The 24,231-nt window shown below is 43.1% G+C and overlaps 1 protein-coding gene and 1 long non-coding RNA gene across 4 annotated transcripts; both read right to left on the bottom strand.

The window, feature by feature from the left end:
* Nucleotides 1-934: 934 nt before the first annotated feature.
* LOC124188445 lies at nt 935-3,974 on the bottom strand. The gene is made up of 3 exons (XR_006872359.1): nt 3,819-3,974; nt 3,426-3,495; nt 935-2,408 (listed from the first exon to the last, which is right to left on the bottom strand). It is a non-coding gene; the product is annotated as an uncharacterized LOC124188445 (long non-coding RNA).
* A 1,728-nt stretch (nt 3,975-5,702) lies between these two features.
* LOC124188443 lies at nt 5,703-21,539 on the bottom strand. Of its 3 annotated transcripts, XM_046581077.1 has the most exons (8): nt 20,836-21,495; nt 20,625-20,748; nt 10,938-11,174; nt 8,384-10,568; nt 6,691-7,422; nt 6,566-6,612; nt 6,202-6,328; nt 5,703-6,127 (listed from the first exon to the last, which is right to left on the bottom strand). In XM_046581077.1, exons 3-8 carry the CDS (start codon nt 11,140-11,142, stop codon nt 6,082-6,084), a joined length of 3,342 nt encoding a protein of 1,113 aa, XP_046437033.1. In that variant the 5' UTR covers nt 11,143-11,174; nt 20,625-20,748; nt 20,836-21,495; the 3' UTR covers nt 5,703-6,081. The 3 variants fall into 3 exon arrangements, with proteins under 3 accessions (XP_046437033.1, XP_046437034.1, XP_046437035.1); XM_046581078.1 differs by having other exon boundaries at nt 20,625-21,539; XM_046581079.1 differs by having other exon boundaries at nt 10,938-11,171; nt 20,625-21,123.
* Between the last annotated feature and the right edge of the window lie 2,692 nt (nt 21,540-24,231).

The raw sequence follows: 24,231 nt of genomic DNA, 5'->3' as shown, positions 1-24,231 counted from the left end.
AAAAGATATCGTCAAAAAGGAAGAAGAAGAATAACGAGTATTGGTCGATAGCTCCGATTAGCGTTTGTTTCCGATATCATCAGAGCGCATACACATAAGCGGGGAACAACCCATGCTAATACAGGGGAAAAACCATAACGTCTGTTAGTCAAGGGTTTCCCGTGACTTTCGGTATACTTTCACGAAATAGGAGCAGAGCAAAAGCGGGTTACATATGGAAGAAATTTGAACCGCCAAAAATTTAGCTGCCAATAACACTAACCAAATAATCAAAAAATTATCGGTTAAATAAAATAAATGCATAATTTTATTTAAAAAAACAGTTTACTGCATTTTGTGTTCGCATTTACTTAGTTAAAAACTCACAGATCCTCCCCAAATCTCTCTATTTTAAATTTTGCGCTTAAGATGCAGCGTTGCCATTTTTTCAATTGACTGAAATTTTGTGAAATTTCTTACACACCGACGTCTGATGGCCCCAAGGCCCCAGATTATGACGTCTGTCTGTCGGAAATTAAATAAAGTTGATATTCCTCTATTTTTTAAGATATAGTTCAGATTTTCTAAACAAAAGTGATTTTTTTACTGTTCCCGCCGATTTCGGGATCGCGTCACGCTTGAACGCCCCGGCCGCCAGTCGACAGACGTGGCTTTTCGTGTGTGTCATACCCCCCCTAACCACATTTTAACCTCAAACCTTTTGCTAATAAATTGTCATTTTTTTGTCGCCCAGCTCCCAGACTAATAATGATTCACAGTTGTTTTTGTTACCATGGGCGGGGTTGATCCGGCTACGAGAATCTAAATGAAAAGAGAAAGGTAAAAAATGATTTAATATGCAGCAATCTCCACCGCGTTGTTTCATAAGGAAAACCCAAAAAATAGAATCTATCCTACACCCTTTTTGGAAATTGAGAATGGAAGAGAAGGAATGAAGAGATCCATCAATCTATTCCAAAAAGAATCGGTAGGTCATACACAATAAAGAAATGGGCCCGGACACGGAACTATCTCTCCCCCCCACCATACACAGCAGTGACTATGACTGGTGGTCATATTAAAAACAACAACAACCCAAAAAAAGAGACTCTCCTCTTCACGCCATTAGATAGATATTCGATGATGATGATGATGCCGTGTCTTGAATTATCATCATCAATGATCGCGCTGTATCATAACGCCATATCTTCTAAAATAAAAAGCCTCATTATTCATGGTGTGTGTGATAGAGACTAAAGTTCATTCATTCGGGCGTTGAGTTCCACACGGTTTATTCCACACAGCCGAGATGTGCATCTGCCACCATCTGTCTTCTTCTTCTTCTTCTTGTGTATAGTTCTCCGCTCTGTTTACGTGTGTAAGCTATCGGACAACTGTACAGGCAGAGAGGGGCCGTGTAGCCTTACAAGTTGCCAACCGACTCTCGTGTTTCTTTCATCAAAATGTTACACATTCTGTCGAGGATTTTGGAGGGGGGAGAGAGCCGATCCTCCCTCCGTATCATAACACAGCAACGAGAGTTTATACACAGTAGGGAGAGAGAGAGGTCCGGGAGAGAATGCGTCCAGCCGCCATCAGTTCATATAGGATAAACAAGATTCGTTATTGTCGAACCAGCCAAAAGTTAAGCTACTCTCTCCCTTAAGATTATGATGTGTACACAAAAACATGTGTGGTTGCGTTGCATAGTCGTGGATATTATTTTCTTTGTGCAAGACCAGAAGTTCTGCTGTAGGGGGGAAACTGAAAATGCAAGTCACAAATGTTTTTTGGACAAGATTTGAAAGGGAAATATATAAAAACTGGACGCGCTGCCCTTGAAACTGCAACCGTCGTAACGTAAACCATCGAGTTGCCTATAGCTGTAAACGTACATGAGTATAGCCAGAAAAAAAAAATCTGGTTATATTACGTTGACGGTGAATATAAGCCATATCTCGAAGCTTGTCGGTTGTTTCGGTCTACCCCGATTTGGGCAAGCGATGGCGGTAGATGCGAGAAGGTGATTGCCAAGGGATGTCTTTTCGCCATTTCCTTTTCATTCCGTTCGTTATGTGTTCTCTCTTTGCTGTGTGGCCTTTCTTTTTCTTTTCACGCCGGAATAAGGATCAGCACGCGGTGAACAACATCAATAGAAACTCATTTGAATAGATCAAAGAGCTATAGACGAATATATCAGATAGAAACCTTAGAACTGCAAAAGGTTTTTTTCTTCTTTTTTATTCCTCCAGCGAGCGGTAGATTTGTTTGTGGCTTCTTTAATTTTTATTTTCCTTTTCCCGGCCGAGCTTCGAATGCCATAGAGTTGCACCGTGTGTGTGTGTTTGTCCGTCTGTTTGATGTTGTAGCGGGATGTGTCGGTCCTTTTTGCAGAGTCATGAATCAAGACTTTTCGGAAAGCCGAGATGCTGCAAAAATTTCTATTATTATGATTATTTTTATGATTTTTTATTATTGTTATTAGAATTTTGTGTCCGTGCGTGTGTGTGTATTCTTTCTCTCTATTTTTGGGGAACGCGAGGAAAGCCAGAAAAGGGTTGGCTCTACCTTTAGCGATTTGCCGAAAATGGAAGGGGAGTTTCAGTCAGGAGGGTAACACACACACACACACGCAACGGGCAGAAATTTTTGTTTTATTTATTTTCTGCTGATTTAAAAAAGAAAATGAAAATTCATGTCCGGCACGCGCTCGCCACGACGCTCTAGGGAAAGAATGGACTTTTTTTTTGGGGTGGGACGCCCGATATGGAAGGAGAGGACTTTTTCTCGGCCAAAATGGGAGACTATCCGTGTAGTCATATTTGCTGACTGCCCTGCTGACCATTTGATTCTTTTTTTCCTACGCAATTCTTTTTATTCGTTTAGCCGGTTTCTGCTCCCATCAGAGAAGCAAACGCCATTTTGGTCTTTTACCCAAAAATGAGACAAGTGATATGCGATCGAGCATACGCTAGAAATAAAGGAAGACATGTCGAATAAGTTTTCCTATATCAGATGGGAATAGAGACAACCGAAATGCAACAACAAAAGCGAGCAGCAGCCAAGGGTATAAGAACGAAATGGCTAACAATAACTTGTTTTTCTTCCTCCACTTGTTATCCTAAATATTCGTCCAGATTGGAATACCAAATGAGAAGCTGAAACGTGCGAGTGCAATTATCTTACCGCATGGGAAATATCGCGCATATATAAAATACCTAAGCGTGTAATACACAGAGCGTGTGTGTGGATGAGTGTTCAGCAACCGAGTTTTCTACAGCTTCCTCCGGGGCATCCAGTTAAAAGAAATTGGTAGCTTTACGATTAACGCCAAGGAAAAAAAAGAAGAAGGCGAAAGGTGTCCATGTAAACTAGATGGCAAACTGCGTGCTGAATAGTTCCCGGATCTCGATCACGAAATGAAGCAAGAAAATTATATTGCTTACCATGAGGTGCCAGTGCTGTGGTGCTAGGAAAATGTTCTAGTTGCACTTTGCAAAGTGAGTTCAGGAAAACCTTCAAGAAAATATTAAAATTTGATGTTTACCATTTCTAATATCTACGGGATTCACTTTTCCACTTAAACTTATTCCTGCCACTGGAATGATTTGCTGACTGACAATTTATGTTGGTTTCACAACTTAGATAATTTAACAAGGTTTTAACTTTATATAATCTCTAGTTCTCCATATAAAAGCAAAAAGCAAACACAAAATCTTATTGTGTTTTCCAAGATGAAGATGTTTTCACAAATCAACATGATTGCTTTCCATATTAAATTTAAAACTTAAAAAATATTAAACCAATACATTAAATCATTATTTTAAATTGAATTTCACCTTCAGTGGAATTTCGAGTCATTCCGTATTCGTTTTGCTTCTTAAACTTGTTGGTGTTAGGTAAACTTGAAGATGTCTAGGTTCGTTTATGAAACAAAACAACAGCAGACGACACTTTTCTTTTACTAGCTGTCAAAATCGACCCCGCCCCTAAATCCCAACCGCAAAAAAAGATAAAAGCGGACAAGAGGGAATACATTTATTTGTAGACAACGGCACATATAAAGAAGCCCTTCGACTAAAAACAAAAAAAAAGTACATATCGAAAGCGAAAGTGAAAGGAATATGATTACTATAATAGTACACTACACCCTCATGTATTCAAAGTCAATGTACAACACGAGTGGGAATAATAATAATCCAATAAGATATTTCGACACAAAAAGCGATGAAAAATATTACATAATGGTGTATAAGCTTATAAACGAATGCAATCACGACGCCCCGCAAGTGCTGGGGAGTATAGAAACCCAAAGTCCCAGCAATATTCATGCCAAAGTACACAAAGCTAAATCCTTTGTGTCAAGGCGAGAAAAAGGGCCAAACAAAGGCCATCATCAGCATGATAGCATTCATCTAGATTGCAGGGCTTGATTGCATAGACTGAAATGATTTCCTTCGAACCACATGATGTCGATATTCGTCGCGAGTGAAAGGGAAAACGTCGTGAATCTAAACATGGACTGATACTATTATGTTAGGGAAAACGGTCCCACAAAAGTTTTGTTATACGAGTTGTGATGACATGAACTCACACCCGGATGGAAGAGTTGCCTTTTTTTCTCTTCTCTAAAGGTCGCAACACCTTGAACTTTGTTACTCAACTCTCTCCTCGTCTTCCAGTTCCAGTGACAGTTTCACCTTTTTGAATGCGTTTGTAACACGCGGCTCGACGTCTTTTTCTTTTCTGAAAAGGACGTCGTTTTCTGGTTGATATAGAGGCAGGAGAAGGTAACCGTGAGAATTGCTCCAGCCTTTTTAATCACCATCATCCACACACACATGGAAGTTTCTGTTCAGGGGAAAGAAGGGGGAAGAAGAAGAGTTTAGTGATAAGTTCAACCGACTTTCCCATGTGTTAACACACAGAAGCAGTGCGATGAAACAGTAGACAGTGCTCACCTACTACTACTGCTACTACACGGAGACCATTTTGTTTAGGTAATTTCTCCGTTCCCAACGGATGCGCGGCAATTGAAATCAGAGCCTGAAAAGAATAAAAATAAGAGTCAGGTAGGCTTTCTATTTAGATCAAAGGTATATACTATCTGTGGTGCGTGAAAATATATAAACACTCACTGCCGCAGAGAACTATAGGCGCATTTTTAATGCTCCTCCCACATGATGAGCGTTTCCTTTCCTGTCGCTCTTCCTCAAAAGACCCTGAGACTTTGCAGGTATGTACACACGAAACACCTTTATTTTTTTATTATTTGTCTTGTCTTCTTCATTCACAAGTCTACAAATCCTCCATTCTCTCTCTCAACTTGTTTCTTTTTTCCTTTTGACTCGACACAAACTTTGAGGTTTCCGGACCCTTTTGTGCACAACACGGAATTTGTGGACAGAGAGAAATAAGCGCCGGAGAAGGACGGAAGAGGGAGAAGAAGAAGAAGAATGATTAATAAATTTCAAAAAAGGGACTGCGACGATGGCAGTCAATTACGTTTTCTTGTAAAAAGAAAACTCGGCTCTCGTCTAGAATAAGGGAGAGTGGGCGGGCAGAGATGGAAATTCCCTTTTTGTGTGTGTGTGTGTGTGTTTGTATCAAACATGTACCCGGAGATAGCCGTCGGGGGCTAAGCATATAGCCTTCCCCGGCTATGGTAGGATGGCTGATGCAATAAGTGGGGCTTTGTGCGCTTTTCTTCGAGGTTGATGGGCTTACTAGGAAACGAGTCATTTATTCAACGAGTCAGACCCGAGTTATTACACGCAAGGATGGGGGGGATACAGATACAACACACCAAAAAACGTATACAGTGAAATGTTCCATATATATTTATAACCTCTTCCGGAAGTCCAAAAATGTTTGTTTCAAATATTATTACCAACAAGACAAAAAAGAATAAGAAAAACGTGCGCAATTATTTTTACAACACAGACACACACAAAAAAAAACAATCGTTTTTTTTTTTTCTGAGTATGGTAGCCTAGACTGTATGCATATGTAATAGATTATTCAAGAATATTAAAATTATGTATCAACATTATACAAGTAATTAATTTAGATTTAATTAAAAACAATTCAGGTTGGAAAAGTTCAGGGGAGTTTATCGAGCGTGTCGATCGATTTCATTTTTCCGTACCTAATGGTTCAAATAATTTTTAGTTTTCCGAAGGTTGCAATAAATCTTCATGAAAAAAAAGTTCGTGAACTTACTTGTTGCCACCTCTACGAACGACGGTGAGGACGACATCGCCCGATTTGATTCGCTTAAAGACGGCGATGGCTTCGGCGTGCGAGAGACCGACGAGGGACTCGTCGTTGACGGATAGAATTTCATCACCTGGCGATCGAATTTCCAAGGACAAGACCAAAATGGTTAGATCATAAATCAAAAAAAAAATTCTAAAGAAGAAGGCGACATGTAGTGTATAGTGCTAGTAGTAGTTATGGGGGAGGAGTCGAGATCCTCCCTTTTCAGAAGAAAGGAAGAAAAAAGCTGATTATTGAAAAAATGGAAAGAAAAGAAAGGACGACTATAAAGAAGAACTCGAAATTGCTACGTGGGCTTTTTACATACCTTCGAGCAATTTAGCTTCTTCGGCAGCCTGGCCACTGGGAAAAATCCTAATCAATCCGCCCCCATAAAGAGAATTGAAATTAATTTAAATCCAAAGCTATTAGCAAGAAAAAAATTGAATTTACGTTTTGACGAAGATGCCCATAGATCCTTTTGGTGAATCACGGCCGCCGACAATGCTGAATCCCAGACTCTTTTTGCGTGATCCTTTGGAAAATGTCACTTCGCAAATGGCCGTGGAAAGTGAACGAGAACGGCGCAATTGGGCCGATCCGCCGCCGTCCACCCGGTCGCCGCTGGATATCGACGTCGAAGTGGACGGCATCATCATCAGTCCCGAAGTCGAGGCATCACTTTCACGACGGGTAATCGGCGGTTGTTTCCTGGCCCTCAATTGAGGAGGTGGCGCAGGTGAAGAAGCGCTGGAATCAACGGAATGCGGAAGACGGACATAGTCCGGCTCCTCGTAGTCTTCGCTTCCGGCGGTGGACAGTGACGGATAATTGAGAGATTCCCGCAGGGCTGACAGTTCCGTGTAAGTGCTGTAATCGCCGCAGAGCCGAGTGCTGGCCTGCAAGTGTTGGGGAGGTAAATGGGCCCCGATGCTGGACCGGTCGTACGCTGCCGGAAGAGAAGGTGAAGGTAACGACGAAGGCGACGGCAAGGTCCGCTGAGTTGGCGATTTCGACGTCATGGTGAGCGAAGCGCCGGACGGAGGACGATCGTCTCGAGCGATGACAATGTCCGTTTCGCGAGGAGAGCTGCGCAACAAGTGTCGAGCTTCTTCGACGTCGATGCCTCGCAATCGCTTGCCGTTGACGTTGACAATCTCATCACCGACCTGTAATTTGCCATCCCTGTCGAGTTATTCCCGGGGGGAAAAAAAGAAAAGAAAAGAAAAAAGTGTCGTGATTAACATTTCCATCCGTTCACAACTGTGTGGGGTACACACAACAATCGGCCACACACACGGACAAAAGAGGAACCGGTAGTTTATTCAACTTTTACTCTGTGATTAACCGGGCGGTCCGGTCGAGCCTTATTATACAATTTCACTAGTTATACTGCTGTACACTCGTTGCGCCTATACTCAACGACGAATGTTCATATATTTAAAAAAAGAAAAGAGGAGCCCCATGCATGTACGTACTAGTGGCGGCGGTGTAGTTTTTCGACAATTATGACCACGCAGAATGAGGCAAAAGGCATTCACGAAGGAAAACTTTTTGGTTATGTTGTTGTTGCTCGTTATTCTTATTACCGAAAAGCTACTTTCGACTGATTGAGTTAAAGCGTGAAATTGAAAAACAGACGGGGCCCCCAATGATAATCATAAGGAAATGAGAATAATGACAAAAGACTCGGCACAAAACAGTTAAACTACACTAATACGACGTGGGGGGAACCAAATAAAAACTTTTTTTTTAAGAAGAAGAAATATGACGTTTGATGGGTTAGCATCCCCGATTGCAAGAAAAAAGACCGTGACCGCACAGGATCCCCCGGCATCAGTTGCCCCTGTCTGCATTCCATTGTAGGACGTCATTAACGAATTTTTCCGCTCCGAAAGACGACGACTTCTGCTGCTATACAACTCGAGATACGGAGACGATGATTGTACTATACCAGGGTCTCGAGTCGTTTGCGTGCGTCTCGCGCCGCTAGTCGCGTTTATACGTGCACACACACACACACGGTTGGCTACGTTCTAATAGTCATATATATATAAGATAGTATAGACTACTACATGGGCTCTCCGCTATATTTATGTATTGTCTAATGGAAACTAGTTTAGTTGATAGGAATGACGGTAGGTACCTGTCTGCCACGCCTCCGGGCTCTACGTGACCGATGACGTAGCCCTGCTGGGATCCATCCACTCCGCGTTTCAATGTGATGAGAATTCCCAATTCGCCGCTCTCGTCTTTGATGAGCCGCAATAGTCGGTATTGTTTGGTCATAGGCGGAGGCTGTTGCTGCTGCTGCTGGATGACGCCACTGGGCGGAAGGGATGACGGCGATCTGCTGCAATTGTTTTCGTTTTCTCGGCCCGGAATGTAACGAGTCGAGTGTCCGATCTGGAATTGAACCGACGGTGGCGCCGCTTTCGCCTCTGGCGCCGATCCAGTGCTGCTTGTTGATTCGGATTTGACTTTTTGCTGGGAGCTGGACGATTTTCGGCCGGGCAAGGTCAACGCCCCACGACCAAAGGAAACGGATCGCACATGACCTCTGAGGAAGGAGGTCAACTTCTTTTCGGTCCCTTTGGATGAAGTGGGAGGAGTAACCGGATCCGCCGCCAGAGGAGCCTGATGGCTGAGGCTCTTCGCTTGGACGGAGTCTGATGACGATTTCCGGTGCGGTGGTGACTGGTGCTGATCCGCCGAGTTGAGCAGAGCAGAACCGCCGGCCGAGGGTAGCGACCATTTCCTCGACTCGCCCAGTTTGACGTTGTCGAGCGACGAGGCCCTCGATCTCATGCGATGCTTCACTTCTCGGTAGTCCCATTTGTTGTTGTTGCCACCGATGATTTGGCTCGAGGGCTTGGCTTCCGGCGGGCCTCGATGATGAGTTGACGCTGCTGCTGCTGCTGCCGGCGGCGATGCAAGTGACAAGGGCACCAGAGAATCGGAGCCGTTTCGATTGTTGTACAACTGCGACGCTAACGGATTCCGGCTGGCTTCCGCCAATGATGGAGATTCGTGCCGCTCTTCGCTGCCACCTCCACTTCTGCCCAACAATTCCCAACTGTTGCCTCCGCCGCTGCTCACATCCGAGCCGTAAAGGGAACTCGAGTCGGACGAGGCTTCTTTTTCGATTCCGCTGTCGGCGTCCGTGTCCGTCACGGTACTCGACTGTCGCGTCAGCGGCAGGAGGACGCTGCTGCCGTAATGAGACGGCGGATGCTGATAGGCTGGCGCCACGCCCATGCAACCGAGAGATTCACGGAAGACGCACGAAGTCGACGAGCTCAGCCGCAATTTCGTCGGCGACAATCCACCGCCGCCGCCGTTCGTCACTGAATCCGTGTACATTTGATGCATTTTCGCTTTGATCTGATTGACGTCGTAAGGGACGGACACGGGCGCCGCCGAGTACGGAAGTTGTTGATGTTGTTGTTGTTGTTGTTCTTCCGGCAGAGATGTTAAACGCGATCGTAAGAAAGAATAAGGGAACCGGCTGTTGGAACCACTGCTGGGTAGTAGCACATTGTTGTGACCGTTCGGCTGGTGTTGTTGTTGGTTGTTTGCCATGAAGACTTCTTGCTGGTCAACAACATTGGAATCGTCCGTCACTTTGACTTTCTGCAGGGCCGCTTGTAGACTGGCAGCCGAGATGCTGGGGATATTCTCGCAACTGACTGTCTTGGTGGGCAGATAGCCACTGCTCATGTTGTTGTTGTTGTTGTTGTTGTTGTACGATCGGTGGCTGGTGGATGGGGTGGAACAGGCCGAGGCGGCTGTCGGGATCGGCACAGGCGCAGAAGATTTAGTCGGGGACTTTGGATTTCGAGGGGTTTGAATGTCACTGGCGTTCAAATCTTCACTGGGATCGTCGCACCGATAATAAGACGACAGTTGGGATGTTGACGAACTCCTGAAGAGAAATTTCGACGACAACGACGTCCCCGTCGAGCATCTCCTTTGCTGCTGCTGCTGATAATTCGAAGCGGCACCTCCGTTGTTGGCAGCCGGTGGCCGCCTGGGCATCTTGTTGCGACGATTGACCGTCTGCGTCGTCAACTGGGAGTTGACACACGTCTCGACGTTGAGCGTCGTCGACGACGAATCGAACGAGGGTTTCCGACTGACGGCCAAAGCGAACGGCGATGACGTCAACGAACTAAGCGCGTTCAAGGAGCAAGTCGAATTGGACAGTGATTGATCCAGCAAGTTATTACAGCCGTTGTTGGAGGGAGCCAACCGCTCTCTCGAGTGTCCGCGTTTCAGCTGCTCCAACTTGTTGCCCATTCGCTTACCCCACGTGAGGAAACCTGCCGCTGCTGCGAAATGCAACGAGAGAAAAGATCGTGATCGAGTCAGACATTTTTTTCAAATAATAATCAAAAGAGAGAAATCACGTCGATGGCACAAGGAGGGAGAAACGGGCCCAATATAATAAGGGCGATGAAAAGATACCAAGGCACATTTTAAGACAAAACATGATTGCTACATTCATGCACGGAGAGAGAGAAAAAAAAAAGGTGAAAGGCGGCCACTAAAGATCTCCAAACAGGATTACTTATATGACTGGCATGAAGGAGGTGGGTTGGCACATCTATTAGGGACAACATCCAGGACTTTTTGTGTTCGTTTAAACAATAGAAGATGAGACAAATAGAATAAGTATACGTGGATGCTGATTGACTTACGTTTCCTGGGGGCATCATCGACGACAACCATGGCCGGCATGGCCGTGACTGTTTGATAATCGGCGTAGTCATCACTGCTGTTGCTGTACCGTCGATTATTGGCTGTGACTCTGGATCCACCAGCTTGGTCCATCTCCGAATTGATGGCGGCCAAACTGACCAACTGCGGCGCTGGGTCGGAAACACGTCGCTTGAACAGTCTCATGGCGACTGCGTCAGGCCAGACGGAAAAATCTTCTAAAATAAAAAAGAAATAAAAAGAAAAGGGAAAATATTAAAGGATGAGGTCAACTCTCACTTTCTCCGCGCATCCAAATTGCCAAATCAAATCAGCACGAGCCAGCCGTGCTGCATATCTCTCTCAGCAGTCAGGTTTCAATAGCATCGTTGGGGCTCATCACAAAAATAACGAATAATATTCAAACGAATCATCGTTATTGCAAGGGAATAGTCCAAAGAAACCCAGCAGGAGCATGTGGGTATACAGATGATGGGCGGGCACGTGAAAAAAAAAAAGAATTTAGTGAGAAAAGAGAAAGAGAGAGACTCTCAACTTGAAACCCATTTCGGAATACATTAGGAGAAGAAGACAGAGGCTGGTTGCTGTGTGGCGAGAGATAGCCATTCATGGATGGCTGTTTGTGTATAAATTAACACGTTCAGCATGTATACTGTGTTGTGTGTGTGCTATTCAGCAGAAGAGACGGGCCGTCGTCTTGGCTGTTTTCACTGGCTGTCCTTGTAGCTACTGCTTCTTTTATTGTTAAAAAGTAAAATGGCACGAGAGTTGACGCGACACACCTGGCGTGCGTCTCTGACGGGTGGTGCCACGCAGCCTCAAGTTTTCATTCTCTATCAAAAACTTGGTAGAAATGTGGATGAAAAGAGATGGACACGACGATCAGATAAAAATGGGAGAAAGAGAACTTCTGGTTGCCATCAGCTTGTGCCGGGAATGGTTTGCCGTTCGTCTATTGTTACACGCCTCCCTCTTGACGTAACCGACAGCTGTTTCTTTCTTTCTACTTTTTTTTTTCCTTTCATTTTTCTTCTTCTTTTATGTCTATTCCATCTCAACTGCTGTTACTTGCCCTTTTCTCTCTCTTTCTTCGCCTCCATCTTATTACATTTATTCCCCCAATAGTTTAGGCGGACAACGGAGAGATCGCACGGGCCACTCCCCGACCCAGCAGCGGTACATATAATACATGTGCCGTACTGCAATATTTATTAGCCTCTTTTCCTTCTACTACAAGGAGAACAAACCCTCGAGAATAGCTTCTCCTTGCAGGAGAAAAAAAATAAAATAAAATAAGAGTCGGCTGATGTGTCGCTCGTATATCAAGTCTCGAGTTGTTGTAATGATGATCCTCTTTTGTGTTCATGTTACAAGTCGATAGACCGGCGACAGCCTACACCTCCCCATCTCTCTCCTTGTTGAACCATTTACAACCGGAGCCAAGGAAGGAGATAGGTACCAGGGGTGTATAATAACTATCTCGACTCAGAGGTACTATAGTCTCTACACAGCCATAACTAACTATACTTTAACTGGGAAACCAACGGACGGAGCGATTTCGATTACAAGTCGACAAACGCGCCGAGATGGAAAGTCGTTACATCGCACGTCGTTAGACATTTTTGCGGCACTTAAACGGACCACCGGCAAAGTCTCCTCCTTCTTCTTTGTCTCTTTCATCTTCCGTTGTTTTCTTCTTCTTCTTTTTTTAATGGCAATTTTTAAAACGAGTCCTTTGCGTCAATCCTTCAACACACTGGTGGCTGTCGTGTTAAATCATCATCGTCCTCTACCCTTTTCTCCCGTCGTTGATGGTCTCTTCTTTTATAATATGATCACATTTCTCATTCTGAGAAAATAAAACCTTGGGATAATAATAACGGCGACCCAAACTTTCGTTCTCTATAAAAACATTTGTCTCGGCATTTCTACAAATTGTTACGTGTTTTCCCATACACTTTTTGGTAGTTGTTGTTTCCAGTTCTTCTTCTTTCTTGTCACGGCTCGGATAAAAATAATACCGTCCGCATAACTTTCATTCGTGAAACGATTCAGAGTCTCCTGGAATGTGAGAAGAAGACTAGGGGGGAAATGATTTCCATTTCGATGATCCGTGCGGAACGAATGAGAGAAGAAGACGAGAAAATAAAAGAAACGAAAGTATAAGAAAGATAGAAAATAGCTTTCCGTATCATCTAGATCGGATTTCCTCTTCTCAACCGAAGAAACAGAATATATATCTAGACAAAACCACATCAGTAACACATATTCTACTTTCTATATGTGGTGCCTAGCTCTGCAATAGACACACTTCATTATGCTGGCGAGGTTGAGATGTCCGTCAGAACGCAGTAAAGCGTGTCCGTCTCTTTCTCTTCGTGGGCTCTTCTGTGATTGGAAGAGATTTCCTCCCCATTCGAGAGAGTTCTCGGGAGAAACTGATTGAATATAATACATTTAAGACCCTTATAATATTAGTGAAGAGCGGGGGCTTAGCCGTAGAACGTACGAGGGGTGGTTCTTCAAATAAACGGAATACATAACGAGTCGTATGACGGAGTTATATAGACAATACCAGTCGTATCCAACAATTATGTCGTAGAGAGAGAGAGGGAGAATGAAAGCTTTTTTTTGTTTTTTGTTTTTTCATTCTCCTGTACCGCCCCTTCATCCACCTCATATTTTTTACTTTAATGACAGGGTTTTTTTTTCGGATTTCTTGAAGCGAAATGACGCCATATACGTACGTGTCTGCGGGTCGACGGTTTCAAATTTCGCTCTTCTGTTGATGGCGGTGCTTTGTCCGGCCAGTCATCAAGCAGAAAACGGAATACGCAGAACAAACGATAATGGTGATGATTATCTCTCCAATGGCTCACAATCTTCATCTTCCTTCTCTCACCGGTGAACAAACGAAATTCCCTTTTTGGTTATATAGGGGGGACCGGTATCTTTTGGGTTGCTATTGTTATTTTTCGAATGTGAAATCGTGACGATGTCGGTCAGAAAAAACAAAAAATTCCGACGAAGAGCCCGGCCTTGTTCTCCCTCGAAGTTACCTCATCATCAGTTTGATTTAGTTTTGTGGATATTTCAGTTTCCGTTGGCCTTGCCCGAAATAGAGATACTGAAAAACAAGAGTGTATTGCACGGACAAAGGAATTTGAGACAATTTCCCAACAACATGTTAGTGGATCAAAAACCTTAAAAAAACCTTGCGTGTCTTTCCCGTCCATTTGCCATCGATTTCCTTCGATTCCCAAACGAGTTGGACTATATTTAGCCGATATAGTGGGAAAAAAACAAAAAAATGGAGGATCGATTTCCTTTCGAAGGAATGGGCAGCATCAAACGGATGACAGCAGGGTCTCACACACATACTCGTCGTTTCACTTAACCAACTCGACCGCAAGAGATGAAGACCGTGAGATTTTTTTTCTTCCCTCTAATACACTCTTGCTCCATTAAGTATTGCCGACCAAACTAGAAACCTCCACATACTTGTGGGTTTGTTGTTGTTGTTGGGCGGAGGGAAGGTTATTGTCTTTGACCAGCGGAGAAATATAGTGTGTGTAAGAACTGCCAAAATAAGTAAAAAAAGAAGCCGCCATTAATGGGAAATAATGAGGCCAATGGATGAATGAAGAGTTAAACAACAGCTCCGACTACACACTATACTTGAGCTCAGTGTACAGTCATATGTAGGACAACTTGGTTTCTTTTCCCATGCCCAGACCTTGGTAGCGAGCGACGACTATGATGGCGTATATAAATAATTGCTGCGTTACTATCCACATATCCGCTGGATTCTTCTTCCCCTCGCCTTTAGTATGTGAGACCCGTCTTCCATCCGCTTTTCCACCCTCCGCAACCCCACCGTGCCTACTACACACACAATGGAGAGAAAACTCACTCTACCTTTCGCTTCCGTTCTCTCTCTCTTTTTTCATTTTATTATTGTCCATTTCTTTTTCTTATGGACACATTTTCATTGTGGATTTTACGACCTTTGCGTGAACGCGCCACACACAAGCGAAAAGAAGAAGAAGAAGAACGACAGGGGTGGCTACTGTAAAAATGTTGGGGTTGGATATATACGTGTTCTTCCTCTTTTGCTTTAGTTTTGGACACAACAAACGTGACGGAACCACACAGCCAAAGCAAAAGTACAACCGGATATGGGAGTGGAAATGGGATGTTTAGCTGGGTTATACGGTAGAACGGAAAACAGGAGGGAGAACAAAAAATAAATAGTAGATGGTGAATTAAGAGAGATAAATCGAAAGGAAATCATAACTCAGTTCCTATACTATCTAGTCTCCCGAAAATGGCGTAAGAGTTATTATCATTAAAGGTCTTTTCGAGGTTTTTCGTTCGTTCACTTTCGGGTTTTCTTGGTCTGGCGCATTTCGGGAGCGGGTCAAAATCACGATTTTTTCTTTATACGTAAATATTTTTAGTGGGTGGAAAAAAGGGACTGAAAAGAAAATCATGTGAATTGTCCTTGGCATATCTCTCTGGTAGACCTGCACCACCTCCTGCCACTCTCGAGTCGTTATCGTCTACCTCCGTCAAACTGGATGGGTGGTCCCCGCCGGGGAATCCAAAACGAACAAGACTCGAGAGTCTATTCTTATAGAGAAAATCGTGACAAAATTAAGTGGAGAAATGAAGACAAGTCATCCTTAATACTCTCTTCGTCGAAAAAATCATATTTTTTGACAACAACAACAGAACGAATAAGAAGATTTGTGCGTGGAACGATGTGGAATAACAGGGCGAACCAGCACAATTGGTATGCGACTCTCTCATCATCGGCATGCGATCGATGGAAGGAAGGAAATCATAACAAATAAAAAAGTTTCGAGGAAAGAAGAAGATCTAAAAGTGGAACAAAACATCAGCAGTCGCTACTCTGATGATTGAACCGAAAGTTTTTTTTTTTCGATCACAAGACAAACAAAAGGGTCAAAGAAACTTTCGTTTACTTCGACAACAAACCCCCCTCCCCAGTTTGCTGCTGCTGTACATCCCCTAAATAAAGGAGCTGGAAATCTTTTGAATGCTCTCCGCTCCGCTGGGTCCCAACAATGCACGACATACAACAACAACACGCAAACGGCAAAAATAAAAGCAGCAGCTCCAAATCGAAATAACAGAAGGAAAATATATAAACGCAAACGGCGGAGAAAATTGTGAGCCCGCCTTCTTAGATATATATTATACTCCCTCCCATCATCCCAAAAGTAAAGAAGAAAAAAATGAGTTTCTCCGCTTGATTGTCTCGTTTTCTTTTCGCTAGCTATTCGTATCGATATCTATGTAGAGCTATTCTTTCCCTTTCTGGTGTAAGGAAGCGTGTCGCTCCAGCCGAACGAATGAGAACGCCACGTCATTGGGGACATGGAAGGAAAAAGGCCCATCGCCGTCGTCGTCCGAAAGTAAAGCCAAAAACATGACCCACCGCCGCTAGCAGCAGCCGATCAACTGTGTCTTTTGGCGACTCTATATAACGAAGGCGTAGACGTAAAATGCAGCTCGATATCAACGTCGTGGTCTATAATATGTCGCCGACAGACTAGGTTGTTTATTGATGGATGATGACGGACGATACACATAGAAGCGGCCCTCGGGCCCGTGAGAAAAGTGAGAGATGAGGTTTACACCATTTTTGGACTACGTTGCGGGGGCAGTTAGTGTCTAGTGGAATTCGTTTTTCTGTTTCAGAGAATATGTACATGTTCTACAGTGTTGACCAAAAAGGAGGAATCATCGATTGTTCCCAATCGATATTTCTTTTTGTGCGTTTCCTTCCATGTCCTCAATTCGTCTGAGGTTTGGTTGTTTCTCCAGCAAATAGTAAACGGAGAATAATTTGAGAAACGGCCATTACCGAACGCCCAGAAGCTCTAAACACCCACGAAAAGCAACCCACAAAGAAACTTAATATCGAGAAGGGTGGGCATTGATTAATGTCTCTAGATGTATTTAAAAAAAGACACACGTATAGACATGCCAAGAATAAGCCGCGCTCGATGGACGAGCGGCGTTCACATCATTAACCGAACCAATCGAACAGCGGGACCATTTTTTCCCAATGAATTTTTTTGATTTTCATGGGAAAATAAAATAACACCAACAAAAAGGGACAAGGAGAAATGCAGTGGAGTTTAAACGGGTGTCGGAACAAGGAGAAGATTGGTAAAACCGCAGTCGGCATCGATGATTTACACCTAAAAAACACGGCCGCCAATTTTTTCAAAAAAGAAGAGGCACACAAATTTCTCTTGAAGACTTTCTATACCCAATTTCTAAACTTCAAAAAGATAGAGCCTCAATAACAAAATCGATCCGATAACAAGTCCTTCGTTTTCTTTTGAAAATGACAATGTCCCAGTCTTATAGTACTATAGGTCGGTCAAGGGGAACGGATCGTTCGGTCGTGACTTTTGTACCAACAAGTTTTGAACCGCAAGACGTCGTCAAAGGAGAATTGCAACAACAATGGCGATGGGCATTTTTTTTTTACAGTAAAACATCATTGGCAGACCTACAAAAGAAAGATTTCGAGAAATTCATCACCATAAATGAATAATGGGGTCCGGTGTCCCTTTTTTTCACAATTTCGTGAGAGTTGTTCGAGCAACAAACGCGGTTCTCTCTTTCATTTGGCAGATCGTCCAGCAGATATTACCCAATATTTAACGGTCCAAAACATGGACTTTTAGAGAGCAGCTGGACGTGACGCAGGCGAAGTCTATATTAGAAGCGAGCTCCTCATCTTTCGGATCTTAGCGTCAGGAGCGGCTGAAAAGCAATAAAAGAATCGCCATCATTCCGTGAGTTGGTTTCTCGACTTCTCACGTTCATTTTCCAGGTATATTATTTATTGCCTCCTTGTGCCTTTCTACTTGGGCAAAAGTGAAGCAGATAAGAGAGAATGGAGACCTCTAACCACAGCAGCTTCTATACAACTATTGAACGAAACTCGGCGCTGCTTTTTTCGTGCTCAGACGCACTATGTCTTCGGGTACGGCCTTGTCTTGTGATGGCCAAAAAACTATATCTACCAGTATATCTATAAAAGCTCTCTTTTCATGGTGCTATCCGGTTGCATGTTGAACGTTTAAACGATTTTTTTTTTCTTTGGTATATCTGATTTGGTTTTTCTTCTTTTGCTCGGCGTATACGGTCAGTTGCAATTTCAAACGGTTCATTCTTTTATTCTTTTTAGTTCGGAAGAAAAATATTTATTTTCTCGGGCGAAGAAAGCTCTCAACGGCAATTTTTACGAGTCACTAATGCAGGATGAAATACAGCTTCTTTTCTTATCTTTTTTCCCTTTTTTTTTTATTTTTATGGAAATGAAGAAGGCGTGCGCGCATCTAATTCAGAGCTGCTACTCCAGTGATGGTTGGGGGGAAAAAAAAGGCGACACAAACACAAAATTTAACGGAACTCCGGGCCAGTTTTTGTTGTTAGTGTCCGTAAACGGATTTTTCAACAAACTGAAATTCCGGGTGTTTGCGATGCAGTTATTTCAACTCGGATGAACTTGAAAGTTCAAATAAAGTGACGTATATTCAAGTGTTTTTCTTTTTGGGGGATGTTTCATCAATTTTTAAAAGAGAAAAAACTCGTTTTCTTTTCTGGACATTTCCAAATTGCAGATGACAAAGAAGAAGAAGAAGATTCAAAAGTGGAGCAAGTCAACCAGGAACAGCTCAAGTTGTCGCTGGTTGACTCTTGTTTTTTGGCGCGATGTGTTTAATCTCCTCTTTCGAGAGAGATTCCTGTTCTTTGATGATGTCCCATGTAATTATACAGTTACCGGTCCCCGTGTTTTCTCGGTACAGCTGATCGCTGATTGGTTTGGCGACGCGGAAGGGATCAGAGTCAAACTCAATGGTGATATACAACCGAGAAAAAAAAACTCGTTCTCTCTCATCCGTGATTCCCGTTTGCACACACACAACAACAAACCACCCAAATTTGGGGTAGTAGTCGAGCGAGAAGAGAACCTCTTTCATATCTTTCTCGTCGATTATGGACAGGTGACTCTACTGGGGGGGATGCTGTGTTATGCTTCGTGTCGCAGCTGACCAAAACGGAAAGGATAGAGAGAAAAAAGAATCAACGGTACAATAAAAAAAAAAGAACTAGTCGTCAGCCTCGCACACACACACACATGCTTTGCATACGCTTTGAATAGGGACAACTCCCATCCATTAAGGCTTCGTCTCGTTTGGTTGAACTTGAGACTTTTGAACGTATAAGGCGCTGCGGATCTCTTTTCTCTCAAAAGATATCCTATTGGATTTAAATGTCGTTTTTTTTTCTCGAACCATCGCATGTGACAGCTGAGAGCCATACACTTTCCTCACTAAGAGATGAAATAAGGAGAGAGTGGGGTAGTAGAGATAGTCGCTGTAGCTTTTTAAAAAGATGAAAGTAACGAATGAAAAGAAGAGAGAAATAATAAGTAGATTTATGGCGAGCGGGAAAGGCGTGTCCGACCAGCGCAGAGAAGGCCATCATCAACAAGCTTCTTCTTTATATATATTTCTATTTTTCCCAATTGAAATTGAAAGAAGAAAAATCTCTTTTCATAGCTTTTCCCCTAGTGTTTTAAACCATTTTTTATTTCCTTCTTCTTTTTGTTTCTCTCTCCACGATCTTCACTCTATATCCAAATGTTATATAAAAACCCCTGCCGTGAAAATTAAAAATAAAAAGAGGAGTCGAGAGAGAGGACATTATACAACTCTGGAAGAATAGATATTTCTAGCTCTATAGTCCACCGCGCAACAGCAGCAGACACGAAAGAAAAAGAAAATGATAAAATAAATAAAATACACGAAAGGGCGCGCGAGCACGCTGGGAGGGGGTAGTAGTAGTAGTAGGAGAGATACCAGGGTCTCTAATTACACATGGGTCTCCCACTCTATGTCCGCGTTTTCCCATTTAAAAAAACTTGGCTTCTTCTGGTTTCATTTCGTTTTAACCAGTGTCAGATGGTTAAGTTGAGGATTCTTAATCATTTTCTCCTTTTTGATAATATTTCCCATGAGCCACTGAGTCACTTTGTTTATCGCTTCGACCGTAGCAAAATCTACTTTATTAATTTTCTCTTCGTTAAAAACAAAAAAAAAACTATGAATCGTCGTTGGAAAGTTGAGATTCCCGCGTGTAAAATTTGGACGCCCTCGGGATATACACCAATAATTCCGAGGATGAGGAAAAAGTTTAGGATTTCACAACATCAAATTGAAGCCAAGTTCCTCCATCGGTACACCTCTCAGGTGTTAATTCTTCCGCCTTGTGCAGCAGACAACCGCACGGAAAAGAATAACGAAAGAAAAAAGTCAATCGATAACAGGAAAAAGAAATGCGAAATGGCGGTATATCCTTAATTCGTTTTGTAACAACAAGTAAGACGATGCGGCGACGACTATTCGACCATCCACGTCCAACTAGGTCGACGTCGTAATCAAACACACAACAACAAAATGGTCATCTACTGGGAAAAACCGGCGCCACAAAGGAAACGTACCGCCAATAATCATCTTAATACTACTAGTAGGTTAATAACTCTCATAATAATAACAGTCATACGCTTCACTTGAGACCAACTGTGATTGCGGGATTTATTTTGTCATGTGACTCACCTGTTCGTCTGTGTAGCGTATGCCCTCGGTGGTGTGTAGATCCTTCAGCTAGTCTTTTTTGATCGACTGGGCCACGCGCTGGCAACAGCCGAACAAACAGGGGGGGCCACGAAATCCACAAACACTTCACCGTTTCAGGTTTGCACGAAATAAAAAAAACTCGAATGACTTGTTTTTCTTGCCAGCGTGAGAGTGTGTGTGTGTATCTTACGTGTTTGTGTGGACACTTGGGTCCCGCCAAGTTCGACCCACGTCAATGCAGACGAATAAAAACTCGGTCAGACACAGCTGCTAGGTGGTGGCTAAATGCTTTTCAGTGACGTCACAAAAGTGTCTCGTGAAAAATGGTCCAAATTTTTATTGGCTGCACTTGAATATTTTTCTTTTTATTCGAAAGAGATAACAAAAAATGCAATCAATGGAAAGCTAACGAATCACACCGACGCTAGTGGAATGAAAATAACGTACGTCTGTTCGCCAGCCGTTCACAACTGCTACTGTCGGGGACTCGGGGTTGGCCCTCCACGCGGTTCGGTTGCCTCCACTTGAGAGTACAGACCGACACCCTCGGGGCATGGTGAGGGCTGAGGGGTGTACCCACTAGCAGACGAGTCCATCATGCTCTATCGGCAGAAACAAAAGCTACTCTCGAGCACTTGTGTTATACACTGCCAGTTATGATATTAGACACATAAGCCTAGCTAGCTAGCTCTCCTATGTATTTGCTTTTGCCGGAATATAATTTGAGAACTTGTGGCCAGGGAATTTTTTGGGAAGAAGAAACAAACTAGCTGGAGGGGGGATATTTAGGATTTGTCCACTTAGACCGCACAGCTGACAGGTGGATGACCAGCAAACACTTGGCAATGTAAACTCGGAGCTAGCTGCAGCAATCTGAACGGATTCTTGTATGGCACTGAGCTGGTAGTGGGTCCTCGCTCCTATCACCCCCCGTCATTTGCCGTTTAACGACAATTCCTCTGGCGTTGCCGGCAGTGATTTGCTCGGCGGTCAACTAGGAACAATCACAGCATTAAAAAAAGAAAAAAAGAAAAAGGAAAATAACCCCCAAAACACGTCGTTTGACCATAATCAGTTATTTTTCTTCTTCTTCCTCACACAACAATATATTTTTGTCGAGGGAAATCAGAGAAATGAAACAAACCAAACGCAAAGTGCATCGTCCGGTTATTCCATCCCTTTTTCTGTTTGAAAAAACAAAAAGAGTTTGAATTCACGCTCGACTGCGGATCAATGGCTTTCGTTTGTTTTCATTTGGCGACATGTCTGTGGCCACCAGTAAAATAAAAACCTCAAACAGGCACGTCTACTTGGAAGAAAAAAAGAGGTGAAAGTCCTTGGGAATCGTCTTCTCTCCTTCATTCCAGTAAAAGCCAAAAGAATTTTTCGTCTCGAATTCATCGGAGCGTGTGTGCAATATATAATGACGACGACGTCCTTTTCCATACTCCGTAATTGCTGGCGTCATTGTCGTGTTGCACGACACAGTCAAAATGTTTCGGCTGGAACCCCACAAAAAAAAATCTGAAATGTAAAAAAAAATAATTTGACGGTAGTCAGAAATTAAATGTATAAATAATCACGTTCTCTTATTTGTTTTTGTTTGTTTTTTTCTGTTCCGTTCACTTTGTCCACCTGTGCACGTTTTTATTTTTGTTTTCTTTCTGCTCCAGCGCAACACATTTCGCCAAACCACAACCTATGCACGGCGGTCTCGGGAAACCTTTCTCTTGCCATTTTTGTTCTGTTACGTAGTTATACGTGTATATGCTGGTCCATTAATGCCCTGTGGCCGTCGTCGTTATTATATACTGTTGTGTGCATATAGCAGTGGTTTATTAGTACAGCGAATGGAACTCTATGAACAGACGTGCCGTACGGGTTCGTCGTCGTGTAGTTTTCCACGTCGTCGATCAATTCAACTCGAATGTCAGATGGTTACCCAATTTTTAATTATTGTGTCTTAACTGTGAGAAAGTCCCAGTATGCCAGGTTCCCTAAATAACAAAGGAGCTACCACTAGTAGTTATTACATACATTACCATTATTTACCCACACACATCGTGTGTGCATATTCTAATAAGACTATTGTTGCCGTGTTTAGGTCAAACAAAACATAAACTGTGTCAATGTATTTTTCTTTCTCTCTTTTTTCACTCGACTTCCTACGATATCGGACACTCGGAGTTTGACAGCTTTATCGACGCTAAAAAGAACTAGCCACCAGAATAATTATTCCACACAAAAGTCCGAGCGCAACACACACACACACGTCATTTGCATTTCCTTCGAATATTTTTTTTTCCCCGTCCAGGACCTGGGATATAGTTGATTCTCATTTCTATAGTCTACCAAACGAACTCGTCCGTTTTCCATCTGCTGTCTGTTTCTATTGGACTTGTAAAATAGAAGGTGAGATAGGGACAACTCTCTATGGTTGTTTTCGACCGAGAAACTTTATTATTTTTATTTTTCCAAGAAAACAATCTCAGAAAAGAAAATGAAGGAGGAGGATCGTAAAATAATTATTAGAGGGGACTGACGCAACTCCTCCGGTCACTGGTAGGGGGTCACACTGTTAACCCAAGACGAAAAGACAAAAGACCCCCTCCGCACCAACGCAGTTCAAAAGGGGTTCTTAAAAGAACTGCTAAAAAGCTGTGCCTTTGTGGAACTCGACACACATTAAATAAGATAAGATCTTTTTTTTTTTTTTTAACAATTTCGGTGTGTGTATATGTGTGTATTTTGTCTGGACAAAAGGCTCGTTTCTTTTCTGTTGACTCTTTTTTGCTCTCCGGCCAAGAGATATTCTATTAACACAAACGCTGTTGGCTGTTCACGGAATGAAGAAAATCTCTTTCGACTTTGAAAGAAGAAAAAACTTTTGGTTTTCCCAGCGACAACCCGCTGTGAACCCATCAGCGCAAAATCTTGTTTCTTTTCTTCTTCTATCCAGTTTTTATATGACTGCTGAACATTTCTCGCTGTTGGGCCCCCGTCAGGTAGTACACACAGCACACCAACCACAAATACACAAGCGACTGTCATCAGGTGATTGTTCTTGCCCCCTTATACTTCGTCGGCTTATATGAGAACCCAAAAGGAAAAAGAATAAGGAGAGATTTTGTCATGGGAAGGATGTTTTCCCTCCTACTGCCCAGTCTCTTCATTACTAAAGCGGCTTAATGAGGAGAAGGTATAGACTAGGAAAATGCTCATGTCCCGTAGACTGAGAGATGAAGCCGTGACGAAGAAAAAAAGAGATGAGCAGCCGTCGACATCAGAGAGGAGGTCGAACAATGTGGCGCATTAGCTCTAATTGGCCAGCGCGGACAAGCTGAGGAATATTCTTATTTCCTTTTGTCCGTGTGTCGACGTTTACGCACAGAGAAAAAAACGCCAAAAAAATCGGGTCAGCTTCCAGCAGATCGCGATGCTTTCACACAGATATGAAATGTAAAAGATAAAAAAGGGCGCGACCGAAAAAAAAACAAAATAAAATAAAGTGTGAAAATCTTTTGGCTGCAATTACAATTTCGATCCTCGAGGCTCCTTTTTCCTCTTGACTTCTTCATTTTCGTCA

Source organism: Daphnia pulex, chromosome 2, assembly GCF_021134715.1.
Source record: "Daphnia pulex isolate KAP4 chromosome 2, ASM2113471v1".
NCBI lineage: Eukaryota > Metazoa > Arthropoda > Branchiopoda > Diplostraca > Daphniidae > Daphnia > Daphnia pulex.
The sequence above is the reverse complement of the archived record's forward strand: the minus strand, read 5'-3'. Positions and strand labels throughout refer to the sequence as shown.

Excerpts from the sequence above, each read along its gene's own strand:
- LOC124188443 (XM_046581078.1), bottom strand. The coding sequence starts at position 11,142 with ATGAGACTGTTCAAGCGACGTGTTTCCGACCCAGCGCCGCAGTTGGTC. Across the intron at positions 6,613-6,690 it reads ATGGGCATCTTCGTCAAAAC|GATTTTTCCCAGTGGCCAGG; the intron begins GTAAATTCAATT and ends CGGATTGATTAG. Across the intron at positions 6,329-6,565 it reads AGAAGCTAAATTGCTCGAAG|GTGATGAAATTCTATCCGTC; the intron begins GTATGTAAAAAG and ends TTCGATCGCCAG.